The 17,292-nt window shown below is 30.2% G+C and overlaps 1 protein-coding gene across 1 annotated transcript; it reads left to right on the top strand.

Moving 5' to 3' along the window:
- Positions 1-4,573: 4,573 nt before the first annotated feature.
- Positions 4,574-9,291, top strand: LOC114368754. The gene is made up of 6 exons (XM_028326009.1): positions 4,574-5,455; positions 5,944-6,041; positions 7,484-7,508; positions 8,221-8,341; positions 8,435-8,569; positions 8,733-9,291. The coding sequence occupies exons 1-6, from the start codon at positions 5,119-5,121 to the stop codon at positions 8,935-8,937; spliced, it is 921 nt and encodes a 306-aa protein (XP_028181810.1). The 5' UTR covers positions 4,574-5,118; the 3' UTR covers positions 8,938-9,291.
- The last annotated feature ends 8,001 nt before the right edge of the window (positions 9,292-17,292 follow it).

Raw genomic sequence — 17,292 nt, 5'->3', positions numbered from 1 at the left:
CGTGGCACTAAAGGATGACGTGGCATGACACGTGAACGTGCCTTCTAAAAGATGTCACGTCATTTGATGATAACAAAATGAGTAAATAGATAATTTAGTCACTGACTTTGTACCCCTATTGCATATTAGTCCCTAACTTAATGAAAAATTCAAAATAGTCCCTATCTTTTGCATAAGTGTTGCAAAATAGTCCCTAACTTAAAAGATGCCGGAAATCGTGCTTAAAGTGTCCATGTATTGCAAAGGTTGTGCCTAGCACGATTTCTGGCGGCACAGATTCCTCCTTGGATTCCTTGTCATCTTTTGATTCCTTTGGTTTTTTCTCTTCTTCTTTCTTTTCTTCTTCATTTGCTTTTTTCTCCTCCACTTTGTTTTCCTCTGGTTTTTTCTCTTCCTATTCAAAACACACACAAAAAAAATCAGAACACGAAAATGATATGTTGATGGTAATTGAAGAAAAAAAAAGAGGAAAATAGAATGGTTATGCAGACCTCGCCCATTGTTGTTGACGGCTACAGAGATAAGGTTGTTACTGTGGATTTTTGGTTCTTTTTATTTGTGCAAGTGTGTGTGGGTTCTTTTCGTATATATGCCTCAATTGGTTCAGAACCATCAAATTTAAAGAAGCCACTCATTTTATCATCATCAAATGATGTGGCAATAAAATTGACCTCGCTAACAACATTACTTTAAAATTTAACGAAAGGACTATTTTGCAATACTTATGCAAAAGATAGAGACTATTTTGAATTTTTCATTAAGTTAGGGACTAATATGCAACAGGGGTACAAAGTCACGGACTAAATTGCCTATTTACTCGTTTTGTTATCATCAAATGACATGACATCTTTTAAGAAGCACGTCCACGTGTCATGCCACGTCATCCTTTAGTGCCACGTTGGATAGTCCACGTGGCACTAAAATTGACATCATTAACGACGTTACTTTAAAATTTAACGGGAGGACTATTTTGCAACACTTTTGCAAAGATAGGGACTATTTTGAATTTAATATTAAGTTAGGGACTAATATGCAAAATGGATACAATCTCAGGGACTAAATTGCCTATTCACTTGGAAAATTTTACTAACGATTAATCAATTAAATGGTTCTTTTCCCTTTTCTAGAAAAACTAAAAGCATTTTAACATATTAAACCAATGGTGATCTAGATTAAGTGTTTTCACAAAATCATGACCATTTGATTATTAGATTGGTGTAGGCTTGAGGCAACTTAGTCTTAAAACTTAATTCAAGATCAAATAAAAGAACACACACATCATCAAGGAAATTACTTATCAAAACTCCAATTCTTCAAAGTCTTCATTGGTTGAGAATCCATCAAATCTTCAATTCCTTTCAACTAGGTCCAACAATAATATATATATTATAAATTAATTGTTATTATTATTATTATCATTATTATTTTGATAAATTGATTATAAATATTATGAATAAAATAAGATATTATTATTAAATAATAAATATAAAAATACAAATAGTACTAATAATAATAAAAATAATAAATACTAATATTAAGAGTGAAATAATTTATAATAAATAATAATAATACATTTTTCTTTACTATTAAATTATTTTCTTTTCTTATCTACCAAATACTTTAATTCAAATATTTTTTCTTTTTTTTTACTTTCTTTTACTTCAACCAAACAACCTTACTTTACACTCTCTTCAATTGGTTTCATTATTTGTTTCCTCACACTTATATTCATTTTCTTTTCTCTCAACTAAAGTTCATCATTTGCTAGGAGAGCAAATCATTGAGTTTCTTAAGCTTACTAAAAGGGTTTGATTTACATATTGGTTGGAAGAGACAAAACTCACTTTAATAATCTTTACACCTCTAAGATTTATCTCATAACTTTTCAGACTATTGGAATACCTTACTTCCTGTAAAAGAGAAAAAGAAGTTAGGATTTCTTTCACTTTAACAAAATACTTTTTCTTTTAATTTTTAAATAATTATAAAAGACACTATTTAATTTTTTTAACAACTATCTTTTGGTGTTTCTATATGTAAATCTTTAGAATCAAGGAATAAAATAAAAATTAAATGATATTTAATATATTTATAATTATTCTTGAAAAATGTTTTCTCAAATTTAATCAAGAGACTTGGTAGAGTAAAGTAGTTCTTTGTTGTAAATTCATGTTAATTTATGGATAAGAAAAAGAAAAAAAACATAACGTCTTAATAAATTCTATCAACTTTTCCAAATTATATCGCATTTTCAATAAAAATATTAAGCCATCAATCCTATTCAAAACTAAGCTTTCGGCCCGTATACTACATTTCACTATGTGTGTCCAGATACATAAGGGAACGATAATTTTTTTTGCTTGGTGTCCATTTTTTGCTTTTCGATTCATTGGGAAAGTAACAGAAACTCTACCGACACTGACCTTTATTTCAATTTGTCTTTTATATATATATATATATTACGAATTTTTAATTTCTATAAGCAATTTTACGTTGAAAAAGTGCAGAAATTTTATTACATTAATACTAATATGTAACAATTAAACTCTTAAATTTCTCTATCCAAAAACATTATTGTTTAATTTCTGAAATTAAATATTAAAATAATAATAATACAAATATTTTTTTTTTAAAAAATTCTTTAATTACTTCTCAAATTTTTATAAATTTTTTATTTTTATTTGGGATGGTTAAAAATTCTTGGTTAGTTCCTGACTTTATTAAAAAATATTTGTTTTATTTGTATTTATCATTTTGTATAAAAAAGACCAAGTTAAATAACTTTTGAAAAAAAATCAATGAATTTGTTTTAAATATTAGAATTAGAATATTAAAGTTGTATAATTTATAAATTAACTTAATTTTTATTTTCTGATTGCGTTATTGGTGGGACACTTTTTTTCATGTGAATAGAATAGCCATTCCACCACCGGTTCCTGTATCTTTCCAGTTCTACTTCGCACTTTCAGTGGCAGATGTTATGTTAACACAAAATTTGAGGTAAATATAAATAAGCAATCACATAAGTACGGGCAAGCTTCTTCTTTTTTTTTTTTTCGACAGATAAATACGGGCAAACTAAAAATGAGAAATAAGGTGTTAATTATTTGTTTTAATTTATGTTTTCTAGTCTACGTTAAATTAAATCAACAAAATTTAACCTTTTCTCTTAAGAGAAATTATCATTTTTAATTTATGTACGAATTTAGTAATTTAAAAATAATTAATTTATTATCCAAATTACTTCATCCATACACATCTCCTCCCTCTCTCTCTCATTATATTTTACATGTATAACAGATTTATATCCTATAAAAATGTGAATTTTCACTGTTTATATTAGAATTTTATCGATCTGTAATTTATAAATATATTTATAAGTGTATATTAAACTTTAACACCTCCATTAATCCTCGTGAACCTTAGGATCCAAACTTTTAAGTTTGATAATAAGAAACAAAATGCAAAACGCAACATCCTTTTAAAGCAAAAGGGAGAGTTATGAGTCAATTAATTAACACTTTTTTTTTAACACTCTTTAATAATTAATATTTTATTGTTTTCATTTATATGCATGGTATGATGTTATTTTTATTATAAAAAGATCATTTCAATTTTTCACTCAATTGTCGTAAGTAAAAATATACTTATTGCCAATGTTGGCTAATAAATTTTAACTAGTTTTTTTTATAGTAATTTTTAGTATTTTTTTAAAATTTACTTTAAAATATTAGCTTTTAATTTTTTTTATATCTGATTCTATTTTTGTCTCTAATATATTTATTTAATTTCTTGATTATCATTTTTTTAAATAAATCATAATTTTATTATTTATCAGATATTTTATACTTTTGAGCTATTTTGACAATTAATTATACTAAATACTTATAATTTAGGTTATGATTATTTTTAGCAAAATTTAACAATTAATTATACTAAATACTTATAATTTAGGTTATGATTATTTTTAGCAAAATTAGCTACTAAAGTATTTGAAAATGTAAAATAATATAAAACTAATAAAATAATGATTTATTTTAAAAAAATATTATAAAAAAATTGATGAATATATTAAGGATAAAAATAAAAAAAATAAAAATTAAATTTAGAAATTAAAAAACATTACTTTAAATATTGATTTAAAAAACACTAAAAATTACTAAAAGAATACTTTTTTACCAAATAGTCAAACACATTTTTTACGTAGTAAAACAAGTTAAAGAAATAGAAGTAAGTAGATATTAGAATATAAATTAGAATAAAGTTGATTTACCAAACTTTAAGAAATGGAATGAAATTAAATGTTAAGATCTCAAGTTGATTTCTAAGATAATATAAATAGAAAAAAAATAATTTTATGTTATATTTTCTCTAATAATAAATAATTTTTAATTTTAGGAGTTATTTTTATTTTTGTGATAGAAGATAAATTAAATATATCAAATTCTTTAGATATGAGTAGATTACTTGCTAGGAGTGTGAAGGCTTATCGACAGCAAGTAATTCAAGTTTATCTTATTGTTTTTTTTTGGACAACAAAGATTATGTTAATTATTAGTTAGTTAACATTAATCTTTCAAAAGGAGCCACTCGTGTCTATATGAGCCGCCTTGATCCTGTATATAACGTTGGGAGAGAAATCAAGATCTGAGAAGTTTCACCTTTCTTCAACCCCTCTTGCTCTATTATAATTTAATATCTTCTAGAGATTCTTCTCGTGCCAACCCATTTATTTTTCTCGCAGGTTTCATGTCAATTCTGTTTGTGTCCGAGGTTTGCCAAGTTTTGTTTTTTATTTTCTGAAATCTCATTAATATATTGTTCAGACATTCCCATTTTGAGATTTTATCTGTTAGGAAGAGGTCCTTTTGCTTCTGAATGAGAGTGTCCAATGAAAGTTTGGTCCTTGATGCATAATTAAATTGTTCTATTGAGTGGTGGCAAGTCAAAAAGGTCTCGGCTTTTTCGTAAGAGAATATTGTTTTTTTTAGTAAGATTATATATGGTGTTGTTGCTATATTTAAATTAAAGAACCTGCAAGGCCCTGTGTGCTTCTTGTTTCAGCATTGCCATAATCTTCTTCTTCTTCTTCTTCTTTTTCTTCTTGTTCTTCTTCTCATGGCTCTTATGTTAGGCTATGATCCTTGTTCCCATTTAAGTAGGGCCTTTTCCCATTTTCCTTCTGTTTCTTCCTCTGAGGCTAACAGAAACGTTGGATTCACTCTTAAAGCCTGTTTTGATGCCAATAGCGGTGATAATGCCAATAGGGTCTTTGTGAAGGAAAAGAAAAAACCCAATGGTTTTGCATGTGTTCCTCACCCTCCCTTGTTAGGTGGTTTAGAGAAGGGTATTGATGTTGAAGATAGATCTTTGGGTGGAAGTCCCACCAAACCCTTTTGTTTCTCTGATCAACAATTGCCCCAGAAACTTGTTGTTGCTGTTGATGTTGATGAAGGTATGTATTGATGTATGCATGTGCCCCCCATCTTTTTTTTTTTAAATCTTATATGGTATCTTCTTAGGCCTGGCTTAACTATTTTGTCATGTAATTTTCTTTGAAGAACCTGTGTGATCCTGTTCAAGTTTCATCAATTAGTCTGGATCGATATTGCATTTCCTGTCCTTTTATTTTTTTTAGTGTATTTTTTAAACAACATTAAATGATTAAGAAACTGAGTCAGAAACCCCCTCCCTGGGTGCATGAAACAGTCAGTTTATTCTGCAATTCAAACATAAGCTTGAGGCATGTTACATGTATTATGTATAGTTTCTTTAATTTAATTGGTCAATGTTTGAGTTGAACCTTTCTTTGAATTTTTTTTGCTAAATGTGAACTTATATCGTTGTTGGTGATTCATAGAACATAAACTTAGCTCTAGCATTATCTACTTTTGTGTTTTCCTTTAATGTGTACTTTTTTCATTTGCTTTTTTATATAAACAGTATTAGGAAACTTTGTGTCAGCTCTGAACAAGTTCATAGCAGATCGATACTCATCAAATTGTTCAGTTTCTGAGTATCACGTGTATGAGTTCTTCAAGGTACACTTGATAGCGCTTTCAGTAATTCTATTTTTTATTCATGATAAGTAATTGGAAATTTGAAATTTACAAATTTTGTATTTACAATAATACAATAACTCGCATGTTCTTTCAAAGGCTCATTTCCCCCCTTATTCACTAATCCTCTACAAAAGAATTGTAACCTTAGATTTCATACCAAAAAAATGACAACAGATGTAGCATTAGAAGCTATTGGCAAAACAGTTGCATGGAAACCCAACTTTTATGGAATTAGGCTTATTTGAGATGATTTAATTTTCTTTGGTATTGATCTTCCATGATGTAATTTTATGTTTAATCTATGACTAATGATTGATAATTATATACATCTAATTTTAAAGGTTTGTTAGCTTAAGGGTGTGTTAGGGTCCAGTTGCAATAGCAAGGTATGGGATTTGAGTCTCTCATTGGAAGTATGAGATTCTAGTATGGGGTTTATAAGACATTGGACTCTCCAACTACAACGTCTAGTTTTTGTGGTGTGGTTCTCCTAAGGTTCTTATCAGGGTGTTGGAATTTGCATTGTATCACATGTTGTTATCTATTCTTCATTTTGCCTGCATAGTATGAGTGGGGAACTCTCCTCTCCACAAATGTAGTGGTTGGCATGCAAACAGACGTTCTGTTTTGCTTTCCTTGGTTTCACACTTTGTGGTACTTCTTCTTAACCTTATGTCCTATTCTACTTTCTTTTCAAAGTACACCAAACATAGAACAAACCCATCTGATATGTTCAGCTCAGTTCTAATGTGTCTACCAAACTCTACCAAAGTGATGAAGCGTCATCAGTGAAATTCTGCCATTAACTCTTTTATTTGTAGCAAGGAAGTCACAGATGTATTACTGTTTTAGTTAATGGGTTCACTTACAGGATCCAGCCAGGACAGAGAAATAAATTCACATGGGCACTGAATATTGTTTAGATGCCCAAATTGTTTGAGAGTCTTACAGTCATTTAATTTTCTAGTTGACATCACATTGAATACTATAGATTATTTATGATATATTCAAGCTATTTTTCACTGTGTCTTTGAATCTTACAATTTGATACAAATAATGATTCACAATTCAAAAATTAACTTAACAATTCACAATTCGAATTGTGATTAGATATATAGATAGCTGCTTGTATAAATGGAACCATGCATTTCTGTTAACTCTTAATTCTGTTCTATGATGGGTTTCTTGGCGTCTGTAGATTTTTCATATTTTTCTTTGAGTACATTTATATTATCTTTCCTTGAGCTGCAATGTACTGTATGCATGAGGTGTATCTGGCTTCTACCACCTTGGTGCTATGAATGGAAATTTCACTGATGAAAAGATAATTTGTGCTTTTAATAACTCATTTAATCCATTGTATTGCATTGATGAGCATGTCTGTAAGTGAGTCTGATGCACCTTTCATTTTTCTATTGCAGATATGGAACTGCTCACGTGACGAAGGTAATTGCATATCTGTCAATCACATAGATATTGCATTGTGTGAAATTGTGAATTAGTCTTCTGTCTTCCTACTTCATTTCTTATGAAAATTTGTGGGATAATTAGATATAAATTATTTGTCTTTCTTATTTCATTTTCAGCAGTTCGGTGATTGGAGTGTGTTATGTTTTGAAATTTGGCATCTTTCAGGAGATCAGGTCTATTGTAAATCAAGTTCTTAAATCAGTGTAATTGTGGACCAAAAAATTGTCAAATTATAATTTTTTGCATACCATGCTAATAGGGAGCAACCCTTGTCATGGAAAAAAGGGAAAAAAGAAAATAAAGTAGTCCAAGATCCTGAGTTATATTCATGCTGCAGTATATACAAATGAAGCACCAACAACAGAAATAGAGCAGGTGTAGTATTAAGATAATGGAAAATGAGAGCCTAAGCTCTTAAAAAGGATACAACCAGAGTCTCAGCTCCTCAGAGAAAAATGCCTTCCTATATTCCCCACTCCAAATATTCCAGACCTTGGGCTTCCCATGGTTACAGGATGTTAAATATCTATGATTCTATCATATTCATATTCTTGTATGTAAACTATTGATTATGTGGACAGTCTAACAAATCAATAACTTTATCGAGTTGTTTTATATGATGAGGATTATATGCCTAAAGAAATTCATAAAGTTTATGCGTTGTTCTGAATGCCTTCTTGTTGTGCAGCAAATACCCGTGTTCATGAGTTTTTTGAGACACCATACTTCAAGTCAGGGATCCAACCTATCCCAGGTGCTCAGACATCCCTGCAGAAGTTATCAACATTTTGTAGCCTATCAGTTGTAACGTATGATGTTGGTATTGAATAGTTATTTTATTTTAACCTATAGCAGAATCTGGTCAGCATCAACTAACAGCTATTTGTATATTATATGATCAGATCTCGGCAAAATGTAATCAAGGATCATACACTTGAGTGGATAGAGAAGCATTTTTCAGGATTGTTTCAGGAGATTCACTTTGGAAACCACTTTGCCCTTGATGGGATGTCTAGACCAAAGTCGGAGATTTGTAGGTATGCCACTTAATCCTGCTCACCTTCATTTCTCTGCTTTTGCCTAAATCCGTTGTTTCCTTGTCAACATTTTTTATCTACGCTCTGGATAGGCAAATCCAAAAAGCTGAAAGCTTACTTGTTCCAATGATTAGTTGCTGATAGATTCCTTGCATACTGTTAGGTCTATAAATGCTACGGTTCTCATTGATGATAACCCAAGATACGCCATAGAGTGCGCTGAAGCCGGAATTAGAGTCCTACTTTTTGATTATGAAAACTCGTACCCTTGGTCCAAGACCAATTCAGCTGATGAGCATCCCCTGGTGATCAAAGTTAAGAACTGGGAAGAAGTTGAACAACAATTGATGTCATTGGTAGCTTTGTAGTTACTAAAATCCTGCAGCAAGGATTTGTTAAAAGCACTCTTATTAGATTAAGTAGTGGATAGTTTCTTATGCCTGAAATATCTAATTAAGACACCATAAAGGTGAAATTAGGGGAAGTAACTGCAAGAAGTTATAGTCCTGTTTGGAAAAATATAAAATTACCTGATTATATTTTTTTTCCCAATATGAGAAGTAACAAACAGAAGTTTTTCACTGTGAGGGAAATTATCACGTATTCCTATATGGATCATTAGGAAAGATTTGTTTACATACTCGATGAATATTTAAGTGAAATGCATGTCATAGGGTTCTATCATCATCTAACAAAGCATTCTGGACCATCAAGTTCTTTAATGTTGGATGTATCTTGGTGAATACTACAGAGGTCTTGTCCCATTAGCTGTTGGTTATATGAATCAAATGAAATTATGTTGTCACAAAGCAAGTCTTAAAAAGGCAAATTAGATATAAATTTAGCCCTTTTAACTGTTTTGTACATAGTTTTTCTCTTTTTCCCTTCAACTCAAGTATTGGCCTATTGTCCATATGATCTCTCTTATTTGGGCTTCTTCCGGTCTATTTCTCTGTTTACTTAATAGGTGGCATTCTTATTTTTTCTATATGGGATAAATAAGTATATGTATCTTGTCTTTTATGCTCAATGATTCAGTGCAACATCCTCATTTTTGCATGACTCTTGTTCACTCTTCATTGTCCAATATTCAAGAATGAATAGCATAAATCATGGTTGGTCTTATGGTTATACGCTAACTGGGTTTTAAAAAACATCATTTGGTAACAAATAACACCTTAACTCCTGAAGCTTTTTTCAATATCATATACCTAACATAGATCGGACTTTGTAAGGTAGATCTAACCCTTAATTGTTAACTTGTAAAATGATATGGGATCAGTTTGTTTTAAAGTTATTTGTTGAAATAAATACTTATTTTAATAAAATAAATAATTTTTATTTTTTTTAATGTGTATGTCTAAATTGTTTTTTTTTTTAAAATCAATTTTTTTTCCTTATTTTAATACGAAAATCCTATTTATTTTTTTAAAAAGTATTTATTTTTAAGTTAAAACAAACTCACCATAATCTCATTTTTCACCTCTATGCGCTCTACTGTTAGCATGCTTCATAAGCTCTCGACTAAATAATATGCAGAAGACTCTTGGATGCGCTTAATAAGCTCATCAAAACGAGAGTATAAAAACATAAGGGAGTTGCTAGGTGCACCAACAATTATGTGAATGGGTAAAATTGTCTTTGTTTAAAAAATGCGAATATCTTCATACGGAAGAAGGTTCTTCCGTTGTTGTTATTTTCAACTGCGGAAGACCCTTCTTCCGTGTCATCTCGCATAAAATTTCTTCCGCAGAAAGCAACGGAAGAAGGTTCTTCCGCAGTTGAAAATAACAACAATGGAAGAACCTTCTTCTCTGGATTCCCGCAGAAGAACTTCTTCCGCGAGATTGCACGAAAGAAGGTTCTTCTGCTGTTGTTATTTTCAACTGTGAAAGAACCTTCTTCCGTGAGTTAATTTGTTTTTTTGGTTTTTAAATTTTTGGATTATTTTATATTTTGTATTTTATATTTTACTATTACAAAATTTAATGCATATTTAATTTGGGTTATTATTACAAAATAAAAAATATTTATTTAATATATATTAAATTTTGTAATAGTAAAAAAAATTTGTGATAGTAAATATCTTTTATTTTTAAAAAAATATATGAATTAAATATTTTTTTTATTTAATTTGAGTTACTATTACAAAATTTAATGTATATTTAATTTGAATTACTATTACAAAATTTAATGCATTAAATATTTTTGTAAATGTAACCTGAATTAATACATTAAATATTTTTTTATTTAATTCAGGTTACTATTACAAAATTTAATGCATATTTAATTCGATTTATTATTATAAAATAAAAAATATTTATTTAATATATATTAAATTTTGTAATAGTAAAAAATTTGTAATAGTAAATATTTTTTATTTTTAAAAAAATATACAGATTAAATAATTAGTATGATTTATATCAAAATTAATTATCACAAAATTTATTATTTAAATTTACATATTGTGATATGTATAGTAACATTATTTATCACAAATTTTTTTATTATTAAATTTTTTAACATATATTAAATAAATATTTTTTATTTTGTAATAATAACTCGAATTAAATATATACTAAATTATTAATAGTAACCCGAATTAAATAAAAAATATTTAATGCATATTTAATTCTGGTTATTATTACAAAAATATTTAATGTATTAAATTTTATAATAGTAATCCGAATTAAATAAAAAAATATTTAATGCATTAATTCGGATTACTATTACAAAAATATTTAATGCATTAAATTTTGTAATAGTAATCCAAATTAAGTATATATTAAATTTTGTAATAGTAATTCAGATTAAATCAAAAATATTTAATCCGTATGTTTTTTTAAAAATAAAAAATATTTACTATCTTAAATTTTTTTACTATTACAAAATTTAATATATATTAAATAAATATTTTTTCTTTTGTAATAATAACCTGAATTAAATATGCACTAAATTTTGTAATAGTAACCAGAATTAAATAAAAAATATTTAATGCATATTTAATTCTGGTTACTATTACAAAAATATTTAATGCATTAAATTTTATAATAGTAATCCGAATTAAATAAAAAATATTTAATGCATTAATTCGGGTTACTATTACAAAAATATTTAATGCATTAAATTTTGTAATAGTAATTCAAATTAAGTATACATTAAATTTTGTAATAGTAACCCAGATTAAATAAAAAAAATTTAATCCGTATATATTTTTTAAAATAAAAATTATTTACTATCACAATTTTTTTTATTATTACAAAATTTAATATATATCAAATAAATATTTTTTATTTTGTAATAATAACCCTAATTAAATATGCATTAAATTTTGTAATAGTAAAATACAAAATATAAAATAATATAGACAAATACAAAATAATCCAAAAATTTAAAATAAAAAAAATAAATTAACTCACGGAAGAAGGTTCTTCTACAGTTGAAAATAACAACAGCGGAAGAACCTTCTTCCATGTGATCTCGCGGAAGAATTTCTTCCGCAGGAAGCCATGGAATGGAAGAAGATTCTTCCGTGAGATACACGGAAGAAGGTTCTTCCACAGTTGTAACATTAACTGCGGGTTCTTCCGAAACATTGAGGGGTATTTTGGAAATTATAAAAAATTGCTAGGTGCACCAACAATCTTGCTGGTGCCCCTAGCAATTTCCAAAACATAAGAGCTCAAAGTTTACCAAGTACAAATCCTTATTGAGACTCCACTTTTACCTCAATCTTTTTTATAACAGCCTTCCACAAGACTTTTTTGCCGTTGTATCAGTCATTTTTCACACAATTATGCATACTTTTAAAAACAACTCTATTTAGGTATTGTATTTGAGTGTGAAACCTACAATATTTTATTTACACTTAAACAACTCTGTTAGAATTTAATTTTGATTAATGTAAATATTTATATAGAATTAACTAATTAAAAAGTTTTGAAGATATTTTAAAAGTAATTATTATAAGATTCATTAACTTTTATTTATATAGTAATTCGTGATTAGATTTCGGTTTGAAAATTTTTACAACTAAATTCATTCTACATACCAACCAAACAAAATGATTCTTATTTTTTATTTACTTTCAAAACTAGTATTTTAGATTGGTTATTATACATAATAAATTTTTATTTTATATAATTAAATTAACAAAAATAAATCTTTTTGATATGTAAAATATATTTATAATTAAAATTCACAATGAAAAAATATTTTTGATATAATATATTATATTTTTAATTTACAATGAAGAATTCAAATTGTGATATAAGATTGATAATTTTTTAAATTCAATTTAGAGATAGAGATTAAAAAATGGTAGATTCAAATGTATAAACTGTTAAAAAGATAAAGTAGACATAAAGAAAGGCAATTTAATTTACTTTTTGTTTATGGAGGAAATCTTATAGCTTCTCATTCGTAAGAAACTTAACGATACAAGTAGGAATTCGATGATAAATCGTGGGACTAGCAACAACAGTCACTGGCTTTTCAAGACTAACAACTATATTTGCTTGTCTTCTCACAAACTTTACCTGAAAGCTAGGAAAGTAAGACATATATGCTTACAAACTGTTTCAAAAACAACTTGATGCGTAGCAGAAGTGTAGAGCCATTGTGTAGCCAGTAAAAGGCCTAAAGCTTCACTCACCTTTAACTTCCAGAAGGTTGTTCTTGGCTCAAGCGATTCTAGCAACAACAAAGTCACCATTAACATGTCTAACATGATAGAGCAAGACAATGTTTAGAGAGAATGATGATGAATGAATGTTATTGAAAAATATCTATAAATTGGATTACATCAACTCCATATATATGTGGAGTGAATACAAACTAACTAACACAACTGGCACAAGTTAGTTATTAACTAACTAACCTCCAAACCCACCTAACTTTTGAATTATTAGTTATTCACTAACTAACATCTCCCCTTAATTGAAAAGCTCTTACTATCTACAACACCAAATGCTTCCTTCAACTTTACAAATCTATCAATCTTCAAGGCTTTTGTCAATATATCAACAACTTGCAGTACACAACTTCAATCCTTCCATGATTGACTTGCTCTTGAAGAAAATGGAACTTTGTTTCAATGTGTTTGCTTCTGCCATCAGAAACTGGGTTTAGCTAAATGAATAACATACTTGTTATCCACTAACAGTTGTATTGGCTTCTTTGTCAATCTTCAATTCCTTCAACACTGAGTCAAGCCACATAGCTTGATAAGCAACAAAAGACCTTGCTATATACTCAGCTTCGCATGTTGAGAGTGCCACCACAAGTTGCTTCTTAGAACACCATGAAATTGGTGCCTCTAAGAACTTGAATATGTAGCCTAAAGTGCTATTCTTGTTTGACCTATCCCCACTCCAATCAGAGTCAGAATAGCCAATCAATTCATTCTCTTGCTCACTAGTTGCTAGGAAATAACACACCATACTCAAGTGTGCCTTTGATGTACCTCAAAATTCTCTTGGCTACCATCAAATGACTTTTCCTTGGCTCAAGCATGTATCTGCTAACCAACCCAATAGAGAATGCGATGTTTGGTCTACTATTGCATAAGTACCTTAGATAGCCAATTAATTGCTTAAACAAGGTTGGATCAACCTCATCATCATCATCACTTGCAACATCTAGCTTCAAATCCACTTCTGCTAGTGTGGTAGCTGGGTTGCACTCAATCATGTTGAATCTCTTCAATACATCAGTTGCATATTTCCTCTTATGTAAGATAATACCTTATGAAGTTGTTAGGAATTCCATTCCAAAGATGTATAACAGTTTGCCCAAGTCTAACATCTCAAACTTAGTCATCATCTTAGCTTTAAATTTCTCTATTTCTTCACTATGGCTGCCACTCACATGCAAATCATCAACATATAGGCAAATAAGAAGTATTCCTTCAGTTTTCCTTTTCACATATACACCATATTCAACTATGCACTTGGTGAATTCATTCTGAATTAGAAATGAATCGATCCTTCTATCTATGCTCTAGGTTCCTGTTTAAGACCATACAAGGCCTTATTCAACTTGTACACCATTCTTTGCTTCCCTTTGATCTCAAAACCTGAAGGTTAAGTAACATAAACCACCTTATCTAAGAATCCATTTAGAAATGCTGATTTCACATCCATGTGGAATAGGGACCAACCATTGCTACTAGCCAAAGCTATCACCAATATCATTGTCTCCAGCCTTGCTACTGGAGCAAATACTTTAGTAGAGTCCATCCTTGGCTTCTGCCTGAATCCTCTTACCACTAACCTTGCTTTGTGTCTAGCTACTGACCCATTTGGATTCAATTTCAGTTTGAATATACATTTTACATCTATGGCTTTCTCGTGAGGAGGTAGCTTTTCTCAGTCAATTCCCAGATGTGATTCCTCTCAATTGCTTCTAATTCTTTAAGCATGGCTTTCTTCCACACATCTTCCTATAGAGCCTCTTCATGATTGATTGGTTTTGCATAAGTTATTAGAGAAAATGGACTAAGTCTCCATAAGGTGTGACTTCACTATCATGAAGTATCTCATAATCTGAGAGTCTAGAGGGAATGTGCCTTTCCTTTTGTGGCCTTTGAGTCTGATTCACATTAGCTGCTGCTTCAATCTCATCATTTGATTCCCTTCTGTTCTGCTCACATTCGAAGTGAACATCTTGTACCTGAATTGAAACACATGAATTTTTTACTGTTGCTAGCTCCATCTTGCCAATTCCATGAATCAACTTCACACACAATCACATCCCCGTTGGCTTCAATTTTCTGTTTTATAGATTTATATAACCTGTATGCACCAGTTGGATGATAGCTAACTAGAATCATAGGCTTACTCTTATCTTGCAACTTCTTTCTCTTTGCATCAGGAATGTGTTTGCAACATAGGGAACCAAACACTTTGAGGTGACTCACCAATGGTTTTCTTCCAGTCCAATACTATTCAGGAACTTCCTCCTTTAGTCTCTTGGCGAGACATTTGTTGTGCAAGTAAGCTACAATAATTGCTGCTTCGCCCCAGAAGTTATGTGGCAAGCCTTTTTACTTAGGCAAACTCCTTGCCATATCAAGTACTATTATGTTTCTTCAATATACTAGACCATTGTGTTGTGGAGTATAGGGTGTTGTGACTTCATCTTGGATGCCACATTTCTCACAAATCTTCAAACTCCCTAGAGGTATACTCTCCACCATCATCTGTCCTCAAAACCTTGAGTAGTTTACCAATTTGTCTTTAACCATTGATTTGAACCTTTTGTAAACTTCAAACACTTCACTTTTAGCCTTTATCAAGTATAGCCACATCATTCTAATGTGTTCACCAACAAAAGAGACAAAGTATTTGTTGCCACCTAGTGAAGCTACTTCAAAAGGTCCACATACATCAGAATGTGCCACATGCAACACTTCTAATGATCTCATTGGAAAATATGAGCAGAAAAAGTTCCTAGGTTGCTTACTAGCACTACATACCTTACACATTCTATCAGGCACATGCACATTGGGGAGACCTACCACCATGTCTTTAGACTGTAATTGACTTAGGCTTCTAAAATTTAAATAGCCAAACCTTAGATGCCAAAGCCAACTTTCCTACTCAGCCACTGTTGCTGTAAGACACTATGCATCTGCAACATTGATTTTGGCTTGAAAGGTTTTGTTCATTGAGAGTGAGGATCTAAGCACCAGGCTTTGTTTGGGTCAAACAACTCAAGAAAGTTATTTTGCTTAATCACTAAGAATCCCTTTTCCACCATTTGTCCCACACTCATGAGATTGTACTACATGCCATGCACAAACAACACATTCTCAATCAATGTTGTCTTGCCATCCTTTCTTTTGATCGGATATTGCCAAATCCCTCAACATTCAAGGTTTTGCTATCAACTAGCTTAACCTTTGTGGATCTGCTTGTGTCTAGATCAATGAGCCATTCCTTATGCCATGTCATATGGTTAGAGCATCCAGTATCTAGATACCAAGCTTTTGAAGAAGAAACACCTCCAGTGGTTATAACCATAAACAAAATTGGGTCTTAATCAAAATCCTCATGTGGAACATTGGCTTCTAGGTTCTTTACTTTTTGTTTTCTATTTCCTTTTCCTTTTTTGTGCCAACACTCCTCAACATAGAGGCCAAACTTATCACACACAACACTGAATCTTCCTTCTGTTTTTCTTCTTTCGATTTCCCTAATCTAAAGAACCAACCTCTCCCTTATGAGAATGCTTTATCTTCAACCTTGGACTTTCCTTGATTGAAATTCCAATTTCTCTTAGAAATTTTTCCTTGTTCTTGCTTTCCTTTCCATTTTGCAAAATTACCTTTCACCTGTGCCTGCAAAGCTTGATCTGCTTCTTTGATCTTGTTCCTTTGAATCAACTTCAATTTTTTTGCTTCTAAAGATCCTTGCAGCTCCTCAATTTTCATGATCTCTACATCTTTAGATTTTTCATTCACCACCACAATGCGATTAAAATTCGGAGTGAGGGTGTGCATGATCTTGCCTATGATCATTTGATCTGTGATCTATTCACTACAACCCTTCATCGCACTTGTGAGACTTAACACGTGACTAAAATAGTTTGCTACTCTTTATGATTCTTCCATCTACAACAATTCATACTACCTCATTGATGCTTAGAGTCACACCTTTCGAATCTTTTCTCCACAAGTGAAGCACCTCTCCAATATATCCCACACTTCCTTGGTTGTACAT

Source organism: Glycine soja, chromosome 9 (assembly GCF_004193775.1).
Source record: "Glycine soja cultivar W05 chromosome 9, ASM419377v2, whole genome shotgun sequence".
NCBI classification, from domain to species: domain Eukaryota; kingdom Viridiplantae; phylum Streptophyta; class Magnoliopsida; order Fabales; family Fabaceae; genus Glycine; species Glycine soja.
This window is presented reverse-complemented; position numbering and strand designations above follow the sequence as displayed.